Genomic DNA, 17168 nt, shown 5'->3' on the forward strand with positions numbered 1-17168 from the left:
ACGTGTGGGGCGATAATATGGAGGTGGATCCCAATGACTTGGTGTTCTACCACGAGGATATCACGTTGTGCACTCTGAACACCATAAGAGAAGCTGTTATTAGGAATGGGGACAAGGTGGTCGTCGCGCCAAACATTCTTGAGTGATGTGGATCATGTCTAGGATCACTGCTTTTGGAAGGTCATTTCGTATTGCTATCAAGGATGGGTCATGTAGGGATGTCTAAGGGAATGTCTAGGATCACCTTTTGATCTTAGTTTGTTAAGGATGATATGATGCTACTTATGATGTATGCAGTGTTTCGGTTGGTAAATTGCCACACCTTTTGTTGTAAAAATTGTGGCTTAGGCTGTAAGTAGGTTGTAGTTTAATGAAATGGCCCATGTTAATCTCTTTTGTAAACTTGTTATGTTCGAATTATTGTTTGAATGTAATATATGATGTGGCTTAATTAAGAGTGGCTTAATTATTGTAAACTTGATATGTGGCTTAATTAATGTGAAGGATATTTCCAAATTCAATCCACAATAATGTAGTTGGACTGTTTTACGATCCGAAACAAGAGTGGCCTGGGCTTTTAGTCCAACAAGCTAAGATACTGAGACCCAAATTCAAAAATAGGACTTCTATTTTTATGAATAAAGTTAGCACATAATGTTGGCTGAACCTGAGGATTATATTTGGGCCGTCCAGAAACCTTAGTCATCTGTTGTGGACTAGGGCCCATGTTAATAAGAGGCCAAATCATATGTCCCATGTAGGTTACAGTAAGCAAATCATAGTTGACACGAGTTAAGTTAATAAAAGATTTCATAGTCTAAAACGTATAAAGTCCATGTTATTTGCAAGTTAAACATTTGATCTAATACTCCAAGAACATAGTTGACCACTAAATTGGAATAGGTTGTAAGGTTGAATAAAATTATGAACACCAAACACAACAGATGCAATACAAGAGCTAATACTCCAAGACTAAACATACAATACAAGAGCTACTACTCCAAGACCTGAACAGTAAATACAAAAACAGGAAACAGACCATACACAAGCAGGAAGTGTAATTCATTCCAGAGTAAATCCTTTAAAGCCCAAAATAAACGTGAAATAAGCTAGGTGATCACGTACAGGCAAAATGAATTGCATCAATTCACAAAACAAGCTAGGTTATCTCAGGATGCCAAATATAAACAAAAGGCTCAATGTTTTCCAACTAAGTTTACATGGATGTTTGTTCGGGAAGTGATAAGAGTGCAATACATTCAGGATGTCATAAGAGTGAAGTACTTTCAGAACGTCTCCGAAGGACCAGACCATCCAACTCCATTTCGTTGAAGAATGTCATCGGCCCCCTCTTCAAAATCCTCAACATACTCATAGTAGTCCTCAATCGTGTTTTGATGTTGCACAGGTAGTGTTTTTTTCCTCTTCGTCTGTCAGGATTAAGACAGAGAGAATTCGTAAAATTGATAATAGTAATAAAAAAAAATATGAAAACAAAATTTACAAGTAATATAACACTTACAGGAAGCTTTCCTTGGCTAGGAAGGTCAGAACACATTTCACCTTTCCTTACATAGGTCTTCTTGTATCCCATTTCTGCAAGGCTTTTTGTCCTGGATCCTTTTGGCCTTCCTCGCGGCTTCTTGCGTGAAATTGGATCCTTCACTGCGGGGCAGACAACGGATGGGTTGCCATCTGCTCCCACTGGCTTGGAAACTGAACCAGGGGTATGGCAATGCTGAGGGTAATTGGAACCAATCTCAGAGGGAGGCAGAAGATTCCTTGGCAAGGGTGGCAATGATGGTTGCTTTTCAAGAAACTTGTCTCTGCTTCTCTGCACTTCTAAGCGTAGCGTTTGTAGAGACGAAATTACTAAATCAAATGTTACCTTGTCCTGAACACAGGAGGATGCTACTTCGCAAATTGGCTCAAACTCAGCCATAATTTTGTTAAACATTTGAAAAGCCACGTTATCTGTAGGATCATGGTAGGCAACCTTAACCCGGGTGTGCTTCCTAGGTACATCCTTGCGCCACCTTTGGAGAACATACTTGGAAGGAATATCCTTAACCAGATTCTGATCGTATACTCAGATGATATGCCTACATAGAATACCAAAGGTTTCAAACTTCCTACAATCACAGGACACATCCTTTGTAACAGTGTTAAAAAGAACACTGTAAAAACGCCTCCGATCAGTTATGACTTCTTCACTCTGCCCTTCCGGTATTATCCAAACCCTATCTTCAAGTAGGTACTGAATTATGTTGCCTTCCAGCACCCTCTCTTCCCGACTAGAACAATGGATAAGTCGACAACACTCGATCTGTATCTCTTGGAACTTAATGTCAGTATAAATCTGTTGGAAGAATTTTTCCACGTGGAACCCACTAACAAGATGCCTAACATATTTACCACACCTAGCATCAGCATCCATTTCCGCTGAAACGCGCCGCTCCATTGCCCTAGTGTATTTCTCCGGGAATTCATATAACTTTGTTTTCCGGTTTACAAAACCATCAAAAAAACTGTTGATGCTTTCGACCCTCTGTGTCGTCTTCATCCCGGCCCAGAAGTGATCTTTCATAAAAGCTGGGACCCACATATGTCTTTCCTCAAAAAGATTGCTTAACCACTCATTATCCTCGAGCTCGTACATGGTAATTAGCTCTGACCATCTACGCTCAAATTCAGCAACTGTAAAACTCTCATATATAAGAGTCTTCAGCGGACTCTTAAAATCCCGATAGCTAAACCAAATATATAACATTATGTGGTCATCAGAAATTACGGTTTACAAATAATGGAATATGCTAACAAACTATAGAAATGCTATGTAATAGTATGACCCGACTGATTAATAATGCAGTCATTCAAATCCAAATACCAAATGCAAAAAATGAAGGAAATTGGCAAGAATTGTTAAAGTGCACAGATCATTATCATTATATACATGCAGACTGCAGCATTATATTACTACTGACTGCAGCATTATAGAATCACAACCAAGTACCATGCTCTGATCACACCACATACTCATTTATCTAATCAAACACATCGATTTAACAAACTAGACTGTCCATACGAAATTTCCAACTTCAGTATCACACAGCAAACTAATGATGTACTGATCACAACATAGAATCACTACCAAATATCATTCTCTCATCTCACAAAACATAGCATAGAATCACTACCAAATATCATTCTCTCATCTCACAGAACATAGCATAGAATCACTACCAAATATCATTCTCTCATCTCACAGAACATACTAATTATTCTAATCACACACATCAATATGTCAAACTACACTATCCTTACCAAATTTCCAAGTTCAGTGTCCCACAGCAAACTAAAACAACAGAATATCACAGCAGAATATCAGGAAAATTACCATGTTCTGTAGCTAATGTGTCTGAAACATCATGTGACACATATTCTCATTATTCTGACCAGCTAACAGCAATTATTTGACCAAATTGACCAAATTATCTCAACATAAATCAGAATATATCACATATTCAGAAATTGTCACATAATCAGAATATATCACATAATCAGAATATATCAGAACATGGAACATGATATATATATTAAGAGCAAATTACTTAAACTTAACAAAAACCCTTACTATTCACATTTTCCAAGCTTGTCTGGGATTTTCTTGAGTATGTGCCAAATACACCACCGATGGCGCGCATTCGGCATGACTTGCTCCAACGGCTTGCGCATTGCGGTAGCTTGGTCCGTCAAAATAGCCCCGGGTTCTTTGTTACCCATACAAGAAAGCCATTGCCTAAAAACCCAACCAAACGTGTCTGAATCCTCATGTGACACAAGGGAACAACCCAACAAGATAGATTGCCCATGGTGGTTAACCCCCACAAAGTTGGCAAAGGGAAGCTCGTACGCATTAGTTAGATAAGTGGCATCAAAGCAAACCACATCGCCAAATTCTTCGTAAGCCACCCTACTACGAGCATCCACCCATAGAACATCCTTTAGACGACCCTCTTCATCAAGACGATGTGCGTGGTAAAAATTCTGATTATCCGCTTGCATTCGGTCAAAGTAAGCCATCATTGCAGCTGCATCACCTCCTTCCATCTTCAAGCGCTTTTCCTTTTCCTTCTGCACTTCATGTTCGAGATCCTTAACACTAGGAAGGTTATCCACCCCGGCCTCGGTAGCCATACACCCATGTATTTGCCTTACGCCAACCCCTTCTTCATAGTAGTTGAGCAGTTTCTTCCTAACATTTAATTCTTCATTTGATATTCCTTCACTAGCTTCGCATCGGACGGTTTAGGGCTGTGGTTATCATGTTCTTTTTGCAGTTTCCTTATAACCCACAATCCATCACAGTCAACCCCATCATATAACATGGCACCACATTCACATTTCTTCGAAGTCCTTTTCGCCCGCTGCATTACATCTTCTCCTATTTCCCCATTTACTGTACCACCTGTGCCACATATTTCCATGGCCTTAGCCCTCTTCTTGGCCTCCCTCCTTGCCCTCATATCGGGTGGACCCCAACATTCGCACCTCCATGTTACCCCTCTCCTCTCCTTATCCTTCTTTGAAAAGTTAGATGCAACTCTTGTAACGCCAAAACCTTTTTGCTCAGCATATTCTTTGTAGTAGCATTCTACATCTTCAAAGGTTTTAAAAACCATCCCAAGCTTAGGTGATTCAACATAACAGTACATGCTCACTTGGTTTGTAGATACAATGGTCTCCACGGTTTCAATCGTCTTAATTGGAGACAATGCAGCTAGTCTCTCAGCAGGGGAAGGCATAGCCAATGACATACAGTTCAGAGAGGGGACCTGTGCAGCAGACAATATAACCTCTCCCTCCTGAAGCTCATTGGAGGATTCTCCAACTATCTCCACCATTTTCCTACCACATAAGTCACAATCCACATCCATACTCCCGCTGAAACAACTCAAACAACAAGTATCACATACAGTACAAATCTAATTTACAAATCTAATTTACAAATCCAATCCAACCTACATAACTCAACAATTTAAGGGGGCATAAAAATTAAAACCAGTAATCGCCCTAAACACACTAATCCAAACCAAACTAACTAATTCAAAGTCCATAACTTCACAGTAATCCAGTACGAAACACATTAACCTACCTAAACAACTCAGCAAATATAGCACAATTTTAGAATTTACATTTTCGCTTTTAAACACTTCACAGTAGTCAAAACTTAACAATTACCATTACGAACCTACGCCGAATCGCACATAAATTGGAGCACAATTCACATAATTCATTCCAATCGAAAATTAACAAGGTTAGGGTTAACAAGCTTAAATGACATACCTGCACAGATGAGAACGAACACAGCTGGAGAGCAGTTCACCTGACGCAAATTGGGACTTCAAACATCGGATTTCCTAACGAGCTCTGTCAATTTTGGTTGGAAATGGAGAAGTTTCAGATCGCCTTCTCCAGTAAAACGGGAACAGTAGAACGGGAAAGAGAAAAAAATGACAATAGAAAATTAAACACACAACGACATTCGAGAAAACGGCTATGCCTTTCCTAATGTCCAGGTTAACAGGAGTTAAGCGCCACGTGACCAACAATTCATAAAAACATTAAAATATTGGCATATAAACGTTTTATGTTTATATGCTTTATTAACTGGGGGGAGCTCATTCCATAGTCTATGCAAATGAGCTGAGTTGGGTAATATCACTTATATGTGCCCATATGCTGCAACTCACAATTCATATTGTATATAGTCGTGTAATACTCCTCCGTTTCTTATTATTTGCAAATTAATGTTTTATGTCTCACAAATAATACCTTTTTGTTACAAATAATAAGAAATGGGGGTAGTATAGTTAATTGACCCATGGTAGGGAAATACTCTATATGATACTTTGAAAAAGATTGTCTCGCAATAATTTATTTTAATGTAAGACGATAATGATCGTCTATTTGAGCTATTGTTGTTAGGACATGCTAATTGGGTAGACTGCGTAGACATCTTGGAGTCCTCCTTAGCGCATAGCTCCTATTTGCAAAACTTGCATATAGGAGGGCAGGGTGGTAATTTATGGTGCATTAGTCACCATTAGTCAGCATATGAGTGTTTTTGCTTTTTTTTTTTTACTTGATGACATGTCAATCCCGTTTTGAATTTGAAATGTAACGGGGTGTTGGTTGAGTGAAATGAAAATTCAATTCATTTCATTTCTTCGAGAAAATTAAATTGCTTCTCTCTCTACTTTCCTTCTCTCATTCTCTCTCTGTACTGCATTCGAGTCTTCTTCTGTACTCGTCGTCTTCTTTCCTCGGTGTTTAAGCTTCTCTTCGTCTCCATCTTTTAAGTGGTCGTTTGCTGACGGTAGTGGTGGTGCGGCTGCTTCGTTCGTTCGTTGTTGTTGAGTACAATTGAGTTTAAAGGTAAGGCTTAGTTGTTTAATCAATTTTATTTTGTGTTGTGATGATGAAATGGACTACGGATTCATGATTTGATGTTGCGATTCTGATTTGTTGTTGGTTTATTTCGTTTTTTTGCATGCTGTTAAGTTTGCTAAATTTAGTGAAGTCGCGAATTGGTAACCTTCAAATTGAATTAGGGTTATCGCGTATGGAATTATGTGTTTGGTTTTATGATTTTGAGTTGTTGTTTGCTATGTTGAAGGTAAATTTTGCGGAATTGTTTGAAATTGGGTAATTAGGGTTTGTTTGTGCGGGCAATTGCATGAACAATTCTTAGGAAGTTAGATTGTTGTTTGGTTAAATGACGGCAAAAGAAACCAATAACCAATGAAATGTGGTCCTTTTGTGTGTAGTTTATAGGAAATTGCTGGTTTATTCTGGTTTGGTTGAATTGAATTTGCTGAGTTATTGCTAGAGTAAGAAGGTTATTTGTGTATTTTGGTAGAACTGAATTTGGGGAGTTGCTGTGTAATGTGTGGTTACTAGGTTAGGGGTAATTGTAGTATGACTTAAACTTGCATAATAGACATCCATAGATAGTATTGAGCAGTACATTGATTTATTTGTGTTTTATGTATGATTTTTATTGTTTACTTGGGGGTTAATTTCTAATATGTGATAAAATCGTGAGTAATAGGATTGAGCAGTGAAATAATTGGTTGTTCAGTTGTGGTTTGTTATTTGGTGGTTTGTTTGTGAAGGGAATTAGTTTATATCTATGTTCATTTATCCTATAGATTATCCTACAGAGTAATGAAGAAGAAGAGTTCTGTTAGTGGTAGTGTGAAGAGGGATGTGGTGAATGATGGTGCTAAAAGCAAAGGGAAGAAGAAATTAAAACCTACTGATCCAGTGGTGTTTGAAAGAGAGGAGTTGGAGGACACTAGTCAGGAAACCACTAATGTTTCTGATGAAGACTGTTCAGAGTATGAGGCAAGTGGAAATGAGGAGGATGAGTCAGATCCTGATGTGGAGGAGGATGAGGATGATGACGAGGAGTATGATGAGATAAAAGAAGGGTGGAAGGCACTAGCATTAAAGTTGATGCAGGAGAAGATGACATCTGGGAAGAGGAAGGGAGGTAAACAAGTGAAGAGCAAAGCAAAAAGGGCAAAGGTAATAGCTTGGAATGGGTATTTAGTTATGATTAAGTACTGTATTAATTTGTGACTAGATGATTAACATGGTTTGTACTCTGCAGGTTGGTGTTAAGAAGACACAAAGTGATAGGGTTAGGGAGAGAGGGATTGTTGTAAAGACCCAGTCCAGAACAACTCAAAAGGTAAAGTTGTCAGTGTTGGTGCTGTTGTATCTGATGATTAGCTACTACATTTCGATATTTCAATTAGAAGCTTTCCATGGTTAGATGCATGTGTTTTGGGATTATATTTGATGTTTGATATTTTGGTGTTGTGCAGGCACCAAACATGAATGGTGTGAGGGCGTTTGGTACCTTGGTTCAGAAGTTTGATGATGGCAGGAGAAATTTGGTAGAAGAAATGGGGTTTGGAGGCCTGCTTTTTTCACCACTGTCCTATCTTCCCCGGAAATTTGCTTACTGGATTATGTCTAGGGTGTTAGCTGATGGGTCCATGGTTTTTGGTGATGATTTTGTGCTACCGTTGACTGCTGTCCAGGTGGAGTATGTCCTCGGTATACCCAGGGGGTCGAAGGCAGTGCCATCATCAATACCAGAAGAGAAGCAAGCTGAGTTTAGCAGAATTAAGTCGTTGTTTGCAAAGGGTGATAACATTAACCTGGCAAATGCTGCTGGCTCATTGGTTCGAGCAGATCCAAAAGGAAAGGTGTTGCCTCTTACCACGGAGGCGGAGAAGACTGACTTCAAGATTGGGTTTTTGGTTGTTGCTTTGGGGTACATATTGTGTGCAACAACAAACTCAACTAATCTGGCAGTAGCTTTGAATGGAGCTCTTTTGACGTACGATGATGCTGCCAACTATGACTGGTGCACATTGGTGCACAACTGGATGTGTTCTGCATCAAGGAGGTTCCAAAAGAAATTAGACGATCAAGGGTATGCTGCAGGATCTTGTGGCTGTATTCTGTTTTCTTTGGTAAGTGTATATTTGTATTTTGTGTCGTTGTAAATTTTGGTTGAGGAGTTTGAACCTTTACACGATGCCTATTATTTTATATATGCAGATATTTTATCTTGATCACCTTCATCGTGTGCCTATGTCTTGGGGCTTGACACCGAGGTTGAAGGCATGGTCTCAGGATATAATAAGCAAAGTTGTTGCAGATGATAAATTTGAATCGGGTGACTATGGGCGTACTCCGGTAAGATTAATTTGCGTTTTGTGTTGGGGATAAATGTGTGAATATATTTGGGTGTTGCTTCTTCTGATTATGTTGTGTTGTTCTTTAGTTGTTGAATATCGCCTATGGTGAGGAGCATCCGTTAGGTCCCCGTGATTTAGATCAAATGGGTGGATCAAAGAATGCTGTTGTAGATAAGGTTGTAACAGAAGTGCCTGTTTCAAGGTCTGAGTCTGTGATGGATGATGAAGAAATTATGGATAAGGTAGTGATTTTTTTGTGTTAAAGGTATCGATTTATTTTGATGTATATCTCTGTTAAGGGTTATTTGATATATGTGAACGTTGTTGTTGGTAGGTGGTGGAGAAGGTGGTGGAGCGCGTGACTCCTCAGATTAGTCCTGCACCTGTAGTGGATATCGAGGGAATCATGGAAAAGGTCTGAACTTGACTCTATTTTACAAGTATGATGGTGAGTAGGCATTTGTGTGTCTTTGTCAATTGTTGTTGTAATTGTGTTTACATCTTGTGTAGGTTGTTGAGAAGGTGATGGATCGGGTGAATCCCCGTTTGAATTACCAACCCATTGTAGACGTGGAAGGAATGACTGAGAAGGTAGTACCCTTGTGAAATATAGTAGTCAGGTAGTATTTAAACTTGTATAAATTTTGTCGAGGGTATTGGTATTTATTTCAGTTGTTGTTGTAGGTGGTGCAGTCCGTAATAGATCGGGTTACCCCGCAATTGTTGACTGCTTTGGATAAAAGAACGAACTCTATTTATCTAGGGGTGACTGATTTGTTCGCACAGGGCGTCGCTACGGCGAAAAAAAATAGAGAGTTGGCTGGGAAATCTCTGCAGGAGTCAGCTGTAGTTGATGCATCTACATGTGGCAGCCAGGGTTTAGGTGTGCCTACTCCAACTGAGTCACAGTGTGAGAAGTTGGTTGTGGCTGATCCTACACCAAGTGAGTGTCTGAATCAGTGTGACACCTTGACTCCAGAAAACCCCATCCAGGCGGGGTCGTTGAACGAAGGCGATAGGTTGCAGGCTGGTTTAGATGCTGATGCTTTAGGTGAGAACCCATCAATGACAGTGACTGATTACACGGGGGGTGTGGATGTACTAGGTGACCTGGAGAAGGAGGGTTTGGTTGGTTCTGGGGCTGAGAGGGAGGAAGCAGATGTGAATGCTGCTCAGGATTTAGGTGTTGTGGATGAAGCAGATCGGAGAGGTCCTCAGGAGTTAGGTGCCAGTGGGGATGAGCTGGAGGAAGAGGATGATGAAGCCAGTAGTGGCTTTGTGCTTGGTTTGGTAGGTACCAGGGGCACGACGGTGTACGTTGATAAGGGAGTAAGTGATGATTCCTCTGATGGGGAACAGGAGGAAGGTGAAGAAGGGGTCGGTACCGCTGACAAGCGTGCGGTTAAACCGACTGAGGCCGCGTGCTCCCAGAAAGCGTCTGACACAAGAAGGCATACTACGTTTGAGAGTCGTATGCTACAGTATGTCCGTTCGTGGAAGGAGCTTAATGATCCTTTGTGGTAGACTTCTTATTTCATTTCATGATTTGGTTTTTTCCATGACTCTGTTGTTAATGCTAATTGTGGGTTTTAATGCTCATTGGTGCAGTCCTGGTCTGGTGTTAATATCCTGTGGTGACATGACAGCAACTCAGAGGGATGCTTTTACAATTGTGCACCCAAGAGCAAGGGTTGGAGATCAGTACGTAAGGATGGCTAGCAAGCTTTACACAAAGCTCTGGGCTACCACGGAGTTTTTGGACCGGAGCAAGCGCATTATGTTCGATCCGAGCTTTGCTGTGAGTATTATATTTTCACCCTGTTTAATGTTGTCTGAGTATGCAATGGTGCTTTATGAGTATGACAAGGTACATTGATTTCGCAGAGCCGACTGTTGTTGAAAGAGGACAATGAAGCGCATGTATGCGAGAAGTATGGCCAGTTGTTTCTTAGTTACAGAATGCGTCTTGTGAAAACAGTAAGTGTGGCCTTGGAGTACTGATGATTTAATGGACTGTCTTTATTTCCTGCGCAGCTGATGGTAATCTTTATGAACTTAATGCAGATCTTTGTCCCAGTGCTAATTGTTCCTCGGGAGTCGCCAGATGATGCACATTGGTTTTGCATTGCACTGGATCTGAAGGCCAGAAGGCTGTGGATGATTGACTCAGTTTACCCCGATCCTTTCCAAAAGCATGCACAAGTACTTAGGACTGTGGTATGTGAATTGAATTAGTCAGTACCTTAGAGGCTTTCTTTTTAAATGTTGTTTGTTGTTAACCTATGTAAATCATTCACTTGGTGTCCAGCTCAAAGGGATTGATGTGCTCTTTACTATGAGTGATCAGTCCTGGAAGGATGGGGAGATACATGGCTGGGAAAAGTGTATCGTTGAGCCAAAAGGCCCTAGTGACGCGTGAGTATATTTGTACAAATGTCTATCCTGTTTGAGCCTTGCCATTTATCAACTTTGACTTATTGTGTCCCTGTTATTTGTCTTTAGGTTATACTGTGGGGTGTTCATGCTTGCTGCAATCAAGTTTTGTGCAAGAAGATTCACAACAAAGTTTGGTGTGGTAAGTGTTGCCTTATCTCTGAAGGAGTTTGTTTCTCTTAGTTTGGCATTCAACCATTTTTACATGCTGACCTAACTACTCCGCCTCGATGCAAATGTAGGGCAAGATACACATGGCTAGGGCCAACTTATTTCTGGATGATGCACAGTGCGATGCAAATGATTTGAAGGACAAGCTCGAGGAAATAGTGCCAGCCGGGAGGAAGACTCGACAACATCAATAGCTTTGACCAAAACATTAGTTGGGTGGTTTCTATAAGTTGTGAGAAAACAGTAGTTCTATTATTTTTGCTAGTATTTGTGGTTTGAAACAGTGGTTTCCATGTATATAGTTGGCCTTTTTGCAATGTCTATAGTAAGTGTACATATTGAAACAGGCAGGATGCCTACACTAACGACGCTGCTTAGGTGCATATTAAAATGCAGTGGTACAATTTAACAGCTAATTTTTTTGAATATAAACTAATGGTACATTTGAACAATCACTAGTGTTTTTTTTGGGCATTCCAGAAACAAGCTACTAGTGGTACATTATAACTGCCAAACGTAATAAGTAGGCATGAGTGGCACAATGTAAGTGCCAAACAAATAATTTCGCACCACTATGAATCATGTGGTATAAACTTCATAAAACTGCAATAGCTTGATTGTTCCCAACATTTGATCTTAGTCTTAACAAAAGAAATACATGAGATTAAAATAGATGAACAACACAAGGATTAAGTTAACATATATCTGAAGAAATAAAGATCCTTCCCAATATCACAGAACCAATACAGCAACGAGGCTAAGCATCAAAGGTCCTTCCCGAACTGTTCGTGGTGTGACCCATCAAAAGCCAAGCCCGATGCGAACCAGTGGCTGTTTATGTCAGGCTCCTCGTCTGAGCTGCATGGGTCGTTGTTGAGCTGCGGTTGCTGAGGGGGTGGGATGTAAGTCCATGTAGGAGGTGGGGGCTTCAAATCAATAAAAACTTTTATTAATACACCATAAATCCACCATAAACAAAATGTTTTAAGTAAATGTAAGAAGTGGTGTAATTAATTTCATGTGTGATTAAAAGAACAGGACATACCCGAAAAACGGCATCCAAAAGCAGTCCCTCTGGCCGTGTTGATGTGTAGAAGAAATTAGCAGTAAGTGTCGTTGGCCTCCAAAAAACCAATACTCCCCCCGGGTTGCTGTCTGGACCAGTTGTCTCGACTTCATAGTCACCTGGGAGATCACCCAACAGCCCGTCCTTGTCAAAGTTATTGCCTACATGACCTTCCAAAATGATTAGTAAAATTGGGTTATAATGCTGATGCAGGGTTGTGAAGTTACGCACAAAAGAAGGCCTTGTGCATCCTCTTGCATTCCAACACAAAGCGAAGGCCCCAATCCTTATGGTAGTCTGGTTGCCGCGGCTTGAGGCCTGATACTCCCCTGTGTAACTGACACAGTGGTATCTCTTTCTGATAGGCAGAATGTGGTGAATCTTGGGCTTAATCATGCAAGCCGCTATATTGAGCCTCATGTGGGTATGTCCATCAACAATCTTCAACACATGGAGCGTATCCGTGTATGACCCAACAAATATATGACGCCACATCATAGGGAATGCATAAATTGGAGCCTCGAATATGTCAAGAACGGGCTCCAAATCAATAGCTTCAGCCAATTCAGAGGGTATCGTGCGCATCGAAGAAGAGGAATAAAATGCTTGTAGCAGCCAAAATATCAAAACAACTGCTCCTTCATTGTAGCACCCCACTAAATCCTCTATAAGGGGTAAATGGCCAAGAACAGGACTGCCATCTGCAAGCAGCATAAATTGAGTTGGGGAGGACATTCCTTGTAGAAGACGAGCCCTCAAGTTTTGGATGGGGTGGAAAGAACCAGTTACTAATTGGTTAGTGGACTTGAAAAAATACACAACATTTAAGTTTACCTCATTGTATTCCCGCTCGGATTTCTAGAAGTACATTATAGGCAACGGTGGGTGGGGTACCACACGAACATATGACACGGGTAGTGGATGAAGGTTTTCCATTGTGTTGACGAAAGCTCAAATATGGAAGAAGATTTAGAGCATGGATGATTTTAATGTAGCAATTGGAGGTGATTGAGGGTGAGCTCAGATAATAGCAAAATAGAATACAACTAGTTGGAACTAGCTAGTTGGGAGGGAAAAATTTCACTTTTGAAAATTTTCCATTTACCATGTTACAGTGTTTTACCATCACCTAGATTTTGTAACCTACCCCTACGTTGCAGTGGTTCTTTCAGCTACTATCACTAGCTCACAGAGATGTCCCGTCATAACAAACACAAGTAGATCTGAAAGGTATTTATATGTACCACTAAATAAAATTTAAGTACAACAGTTCTTTTAAAGTGCCACTGAAGGGTATGTAACATTTTACTCATACGTTTAATTTATTTTCTTCTTTACTATCCCAAGAAACTAAATATGACTTACTCCTACGTTAAACAGGAAACCATTCATCACGCTTTAGAGCATCAAAGGTTTGGATCAAGTGGTACGATACATGTTCCATTTAAACGTTTGTATACATCCATGGTATTCCTGATATACCACCGAGGAATCTGTCAAACAGACACAAACACAAAGTAGTTGGGGAGATCATTTATTAGGTGAACCAATACTTGTAGACGTGACAAATCCCTCTTAAATAACTTCATATTGCATTGTGTTCCAATTAAATTAGCCACACCCAAAATTAAAAAAAAAAAAAAAAAAAATGGCAGGCCATAGAAGCAAGAGGGTGATGGCCGGAAAGAGAGTGGTGGATGAAAACAAGGTGGTTAAAAAAAATACTCCTAGGGGAATTATGAAGCGCTTAGAGTTTATGAAGAAAAATGGTTACCATGATGTGAATGGAGTCATTCGAGACTTTTACCTCCCTAAAAGAGGTAGAGAGTTGATGTTCTCGCACCAATCAGCCACAATAGCTCGTGGGGGGGTTGAAAATCCCATAAGCGGGATTGATTTCCACCCCGACTACCCATTCCTTATGCCGTTTAAAATGGGTGGTCCCGGGCACTTTAGGAAAGAGGCATATTGTTTTATGCACTACCTTGTTGATGCTCACAAGATTGCTATTAGTGTTAACCTTCGGGAATTCCGTGAAACAATTATAGATTGTATGCGATCAGGGTGGTATTGTAGGCATTGGTTGCGTTTTTGGGAGCTTTTTATGTGCAACTATGATTTTATCGCAAGTGTGGAATACGTGCTAGAACACCAATGTAAGGATGGTGAGGAATATGCACTTTTGCTACTTGGCCATGATTTCACGTCTGACTATGACAAAGACGTGGTTCATGTGACGGTCGAGTGGATGAATCTCTCTCGAGAAGATCCTTTTGATATGATCCATTCTAGTGAGGAGCAATGCATGTATTTTAAGAGCAAGATGTTGGCGGAAAATGGGTATGACGAGATGCAACACTTGGATCTCATCACCAGGGAGCCGTTTGATTACGACGACTACCCATCATGGTATGTCAATCGCTTGAACGAGGCTAAGCAAAGGTTTGAGGATAAGTGCAATCCAGATTCCGGTGATTTTTGGGATGGGCATGAGCCCAATTATAATGACCCATACGTGGATCCGTGGGCAGGATACCATGATTTCGGTCTGGACGATGACTAAATGTCTTCGTGTATGCTCTAATCTGCTCCATATTGCTCCTACTGATTTATAATTCTGTTTCAGTTATTGATATGCCTATTATGTTTGTAACTATTAATTACTGTTCGTTAAGTAGTAACGTTAGTATTTGTTTAGGTACATAATTGTATGTACCATCCATTATGTGGTGGTACATTGTTGAACCACTCTTTGTTATATTAAGTAATTTTATCATTTTAGTGGGACTTTTTCCCTATTATATTTGTACCATTACAAATAAACCAAAAAACCTACACCAAAAGGTCATATTGGCTATAATCCTGAATATGACCCACAATAAAAACAGAATACATATTTCATAAACTGTACTAATTTGAAATTGAACACAGGGGTACTCGTTGAAGGAGTCATTTCATATATTTAGCAAGAGTTACCTAAAATTTCATAAAAAGGAACACAACAATAACGAAGATTGTAAGCCCAATCTTAACAATGTTCACGTTTTGTTTCTCTAACATGTCTACCCTTTGCACAATGGCGCCGATGTTGTTTGGTGGGCCGTCCTTGACGAGGTCTGATTCCAGTGCCCATTCACAGTACCCGCAATGTCGACATTTATAATACGACCGCTTCGGATTCATTTCGGACATGGAGATTCGAAATTCGACGAGGGTAGAATCATCCCCCAAGCAGTTGCAAATCTTGGCTGATACCAAGAGACATCCGGAGAAACATACGCACGTCGAATTAATCTACTACCAGACGAGGCGGAAGACATAGTTGACATTCCCATAAGATTGGTAAGGTGTTAGTGTTGTATGGAATACTCACTAAACACACCTTGTTAGGGTTATATATAAGGGTGAGAAACATGGTGTCCATGTGTTTGTATGGCGGGAAATTTAGTGCAGTTTACGCGCCACAATTTTCGAAGGGCCCCGTACTTGAGCAACTACATGGTAATAAACCATTTTATAAACAAATGAACCACTACATAATAATACCAACCAGCGGTACTTATAAAATACCACTATACACCAGTGGTACAATTGTTATAAGAAGGTACCACTGAATTTTGGTCACCTAATGACATGTTATAATCTATACTTTGTGGTTAACATGTTCCAATCAATTCAAGAAAATGGTTATCATGGACTAGTAATAAGTTTTATATAGTTACAATGAACCACATACACGTAAGGACATGATTTCACTACCACAACACTGTAGCAAACTCATTGCGACAAATATAAGCAGATGTAGATTGACTTATAAACACTAACACTGCACTCACTAAGTCTGTGTGGGAGAGCACAATTCTACGTTATAGCAATTCTAGCAGTCCATTACTGAATCCGAAAACCGAAATTCCTTTAAGGTACCCTATTTTACTTTTGGGACACCACAACTAGTGAAGATTGTGTAATGGTCCTTGAATACATGTCTCTTTATAGGTCATTATATTGAATATTAGATTATGCACCATAAGGCCTACAGCAGTACATAAAGTGTTATCCGTTTGTACCATCTTAAGTTTAGTGGTACTTATTAACTCAGAACGGTACATATATTGATATGGCAGGATCACTGAAGCTGTGGAGTGGTACCCTACACTAACAGTGGTACCCTAAAATGGTCAATACTAGTGCCGCAAGTTGAAACGTGGTGGATATATTTCAAGCACTTTAATTTGAATCTTGACATAATAACGTTAACATTGACAATAAAATGAAGCACAACTTAGACAAATAGGAATAAAATTAAAGGAAGCTCTTGTCATAAAACCGGTTAGTTTGAAAATAACATACAACTTAGCACAACAGGAATAAAATTAAACATGTAGGTAGCTCTTTCACCATCACGGTGCACCACCATGTGGAAGTCTTTCCTCGTTTTCCGGTGTGTAAACTTGAACATGAAACAGTCCATATCCAGCATAGTACACCTTCAACAGCTCACCAGCAACTATTTCGTTATCCGTTACAAACGTCTCCCACCCCTCATGTAGAGTGACAGTTTGACAATATGGGAGATTATGACCAAGTACGGTTACATTTCAGGTTCGACCGTGATTCCCACGCATTATCCGAACGGTGTCGGCAGTTCGCTTTAGTAACGGCCTCCATTCCGCAGGGAGATGCTGTACAATAACAACGATTAGAATTACCAAAATAAT

At 40.0% G+C, this 17168-nt stretch overlaps 1 protein-coding gene across 1 annotated transcript; it reads right to left on the bottom strand.

Annotated features, from left to right (window-relative positions):
* Positions 1-1286: 1286 nt before the first annotated feature.
* Positions 1287-4197, bottom strand: LOC145616701 (protein FAR-RED IMPAIRED RESPONSE 1-like). Its single transcript, XM_081671452.1, has 4 exons — positions 3635-4197; positions 2162-2750; positions 1523-2077; positions 1287-1430 (listed from the first exon to the last, which is right to left on the bottom strand). The coding sequence occupies exons 1-4, from the start codon at positions 4195-4197 to the stop codon at positions 1287-1289; spliced, it is 1851 nt and encodes a 616-aa protein (XP_081527578.1).
* Between the last annotated feature and the right edge of the window lie 12971 nt (positions 4198-17168).

This window comes from Chenopodium album, chromosome 26 (genome assembly GCF_948465745.1).
Source record: "Chenopodium album chromosome 26, dcCheAlbu1.1, whole genome shotgun sequence".
NCBI classification, from domain to species: Eukaryota; Viridiplantae; Streptophyta; class Magnoliopsida; order Caryophyllales; family Amaranthaceae; genus Chenopodium; species Chenopodium album.

Coding starts and splice junctions, on each gene's coding strand:
- LOC145616701 (XM_081671452.1), bottom strand. CDS start 4,197: ATGGCTACCGAGGCCGGGGTGGATAACCTTCCTAGTGTTAAGGATCTC. Junction 2,751..3,634: donor AAGCTTGGAAAATGTGAATA/GTAAGGGTTTTT, acceptor TATTTGGTTTAG/CTATCGGGATTTTAAGAGTC. Junction 1,431..1,522: donor CTAGCCAAGGAAAGCTTCCT/GTAAGTGTTATA, acceptor TAATCCTGACAG/ACGAAGAGGAAAAAAACACT.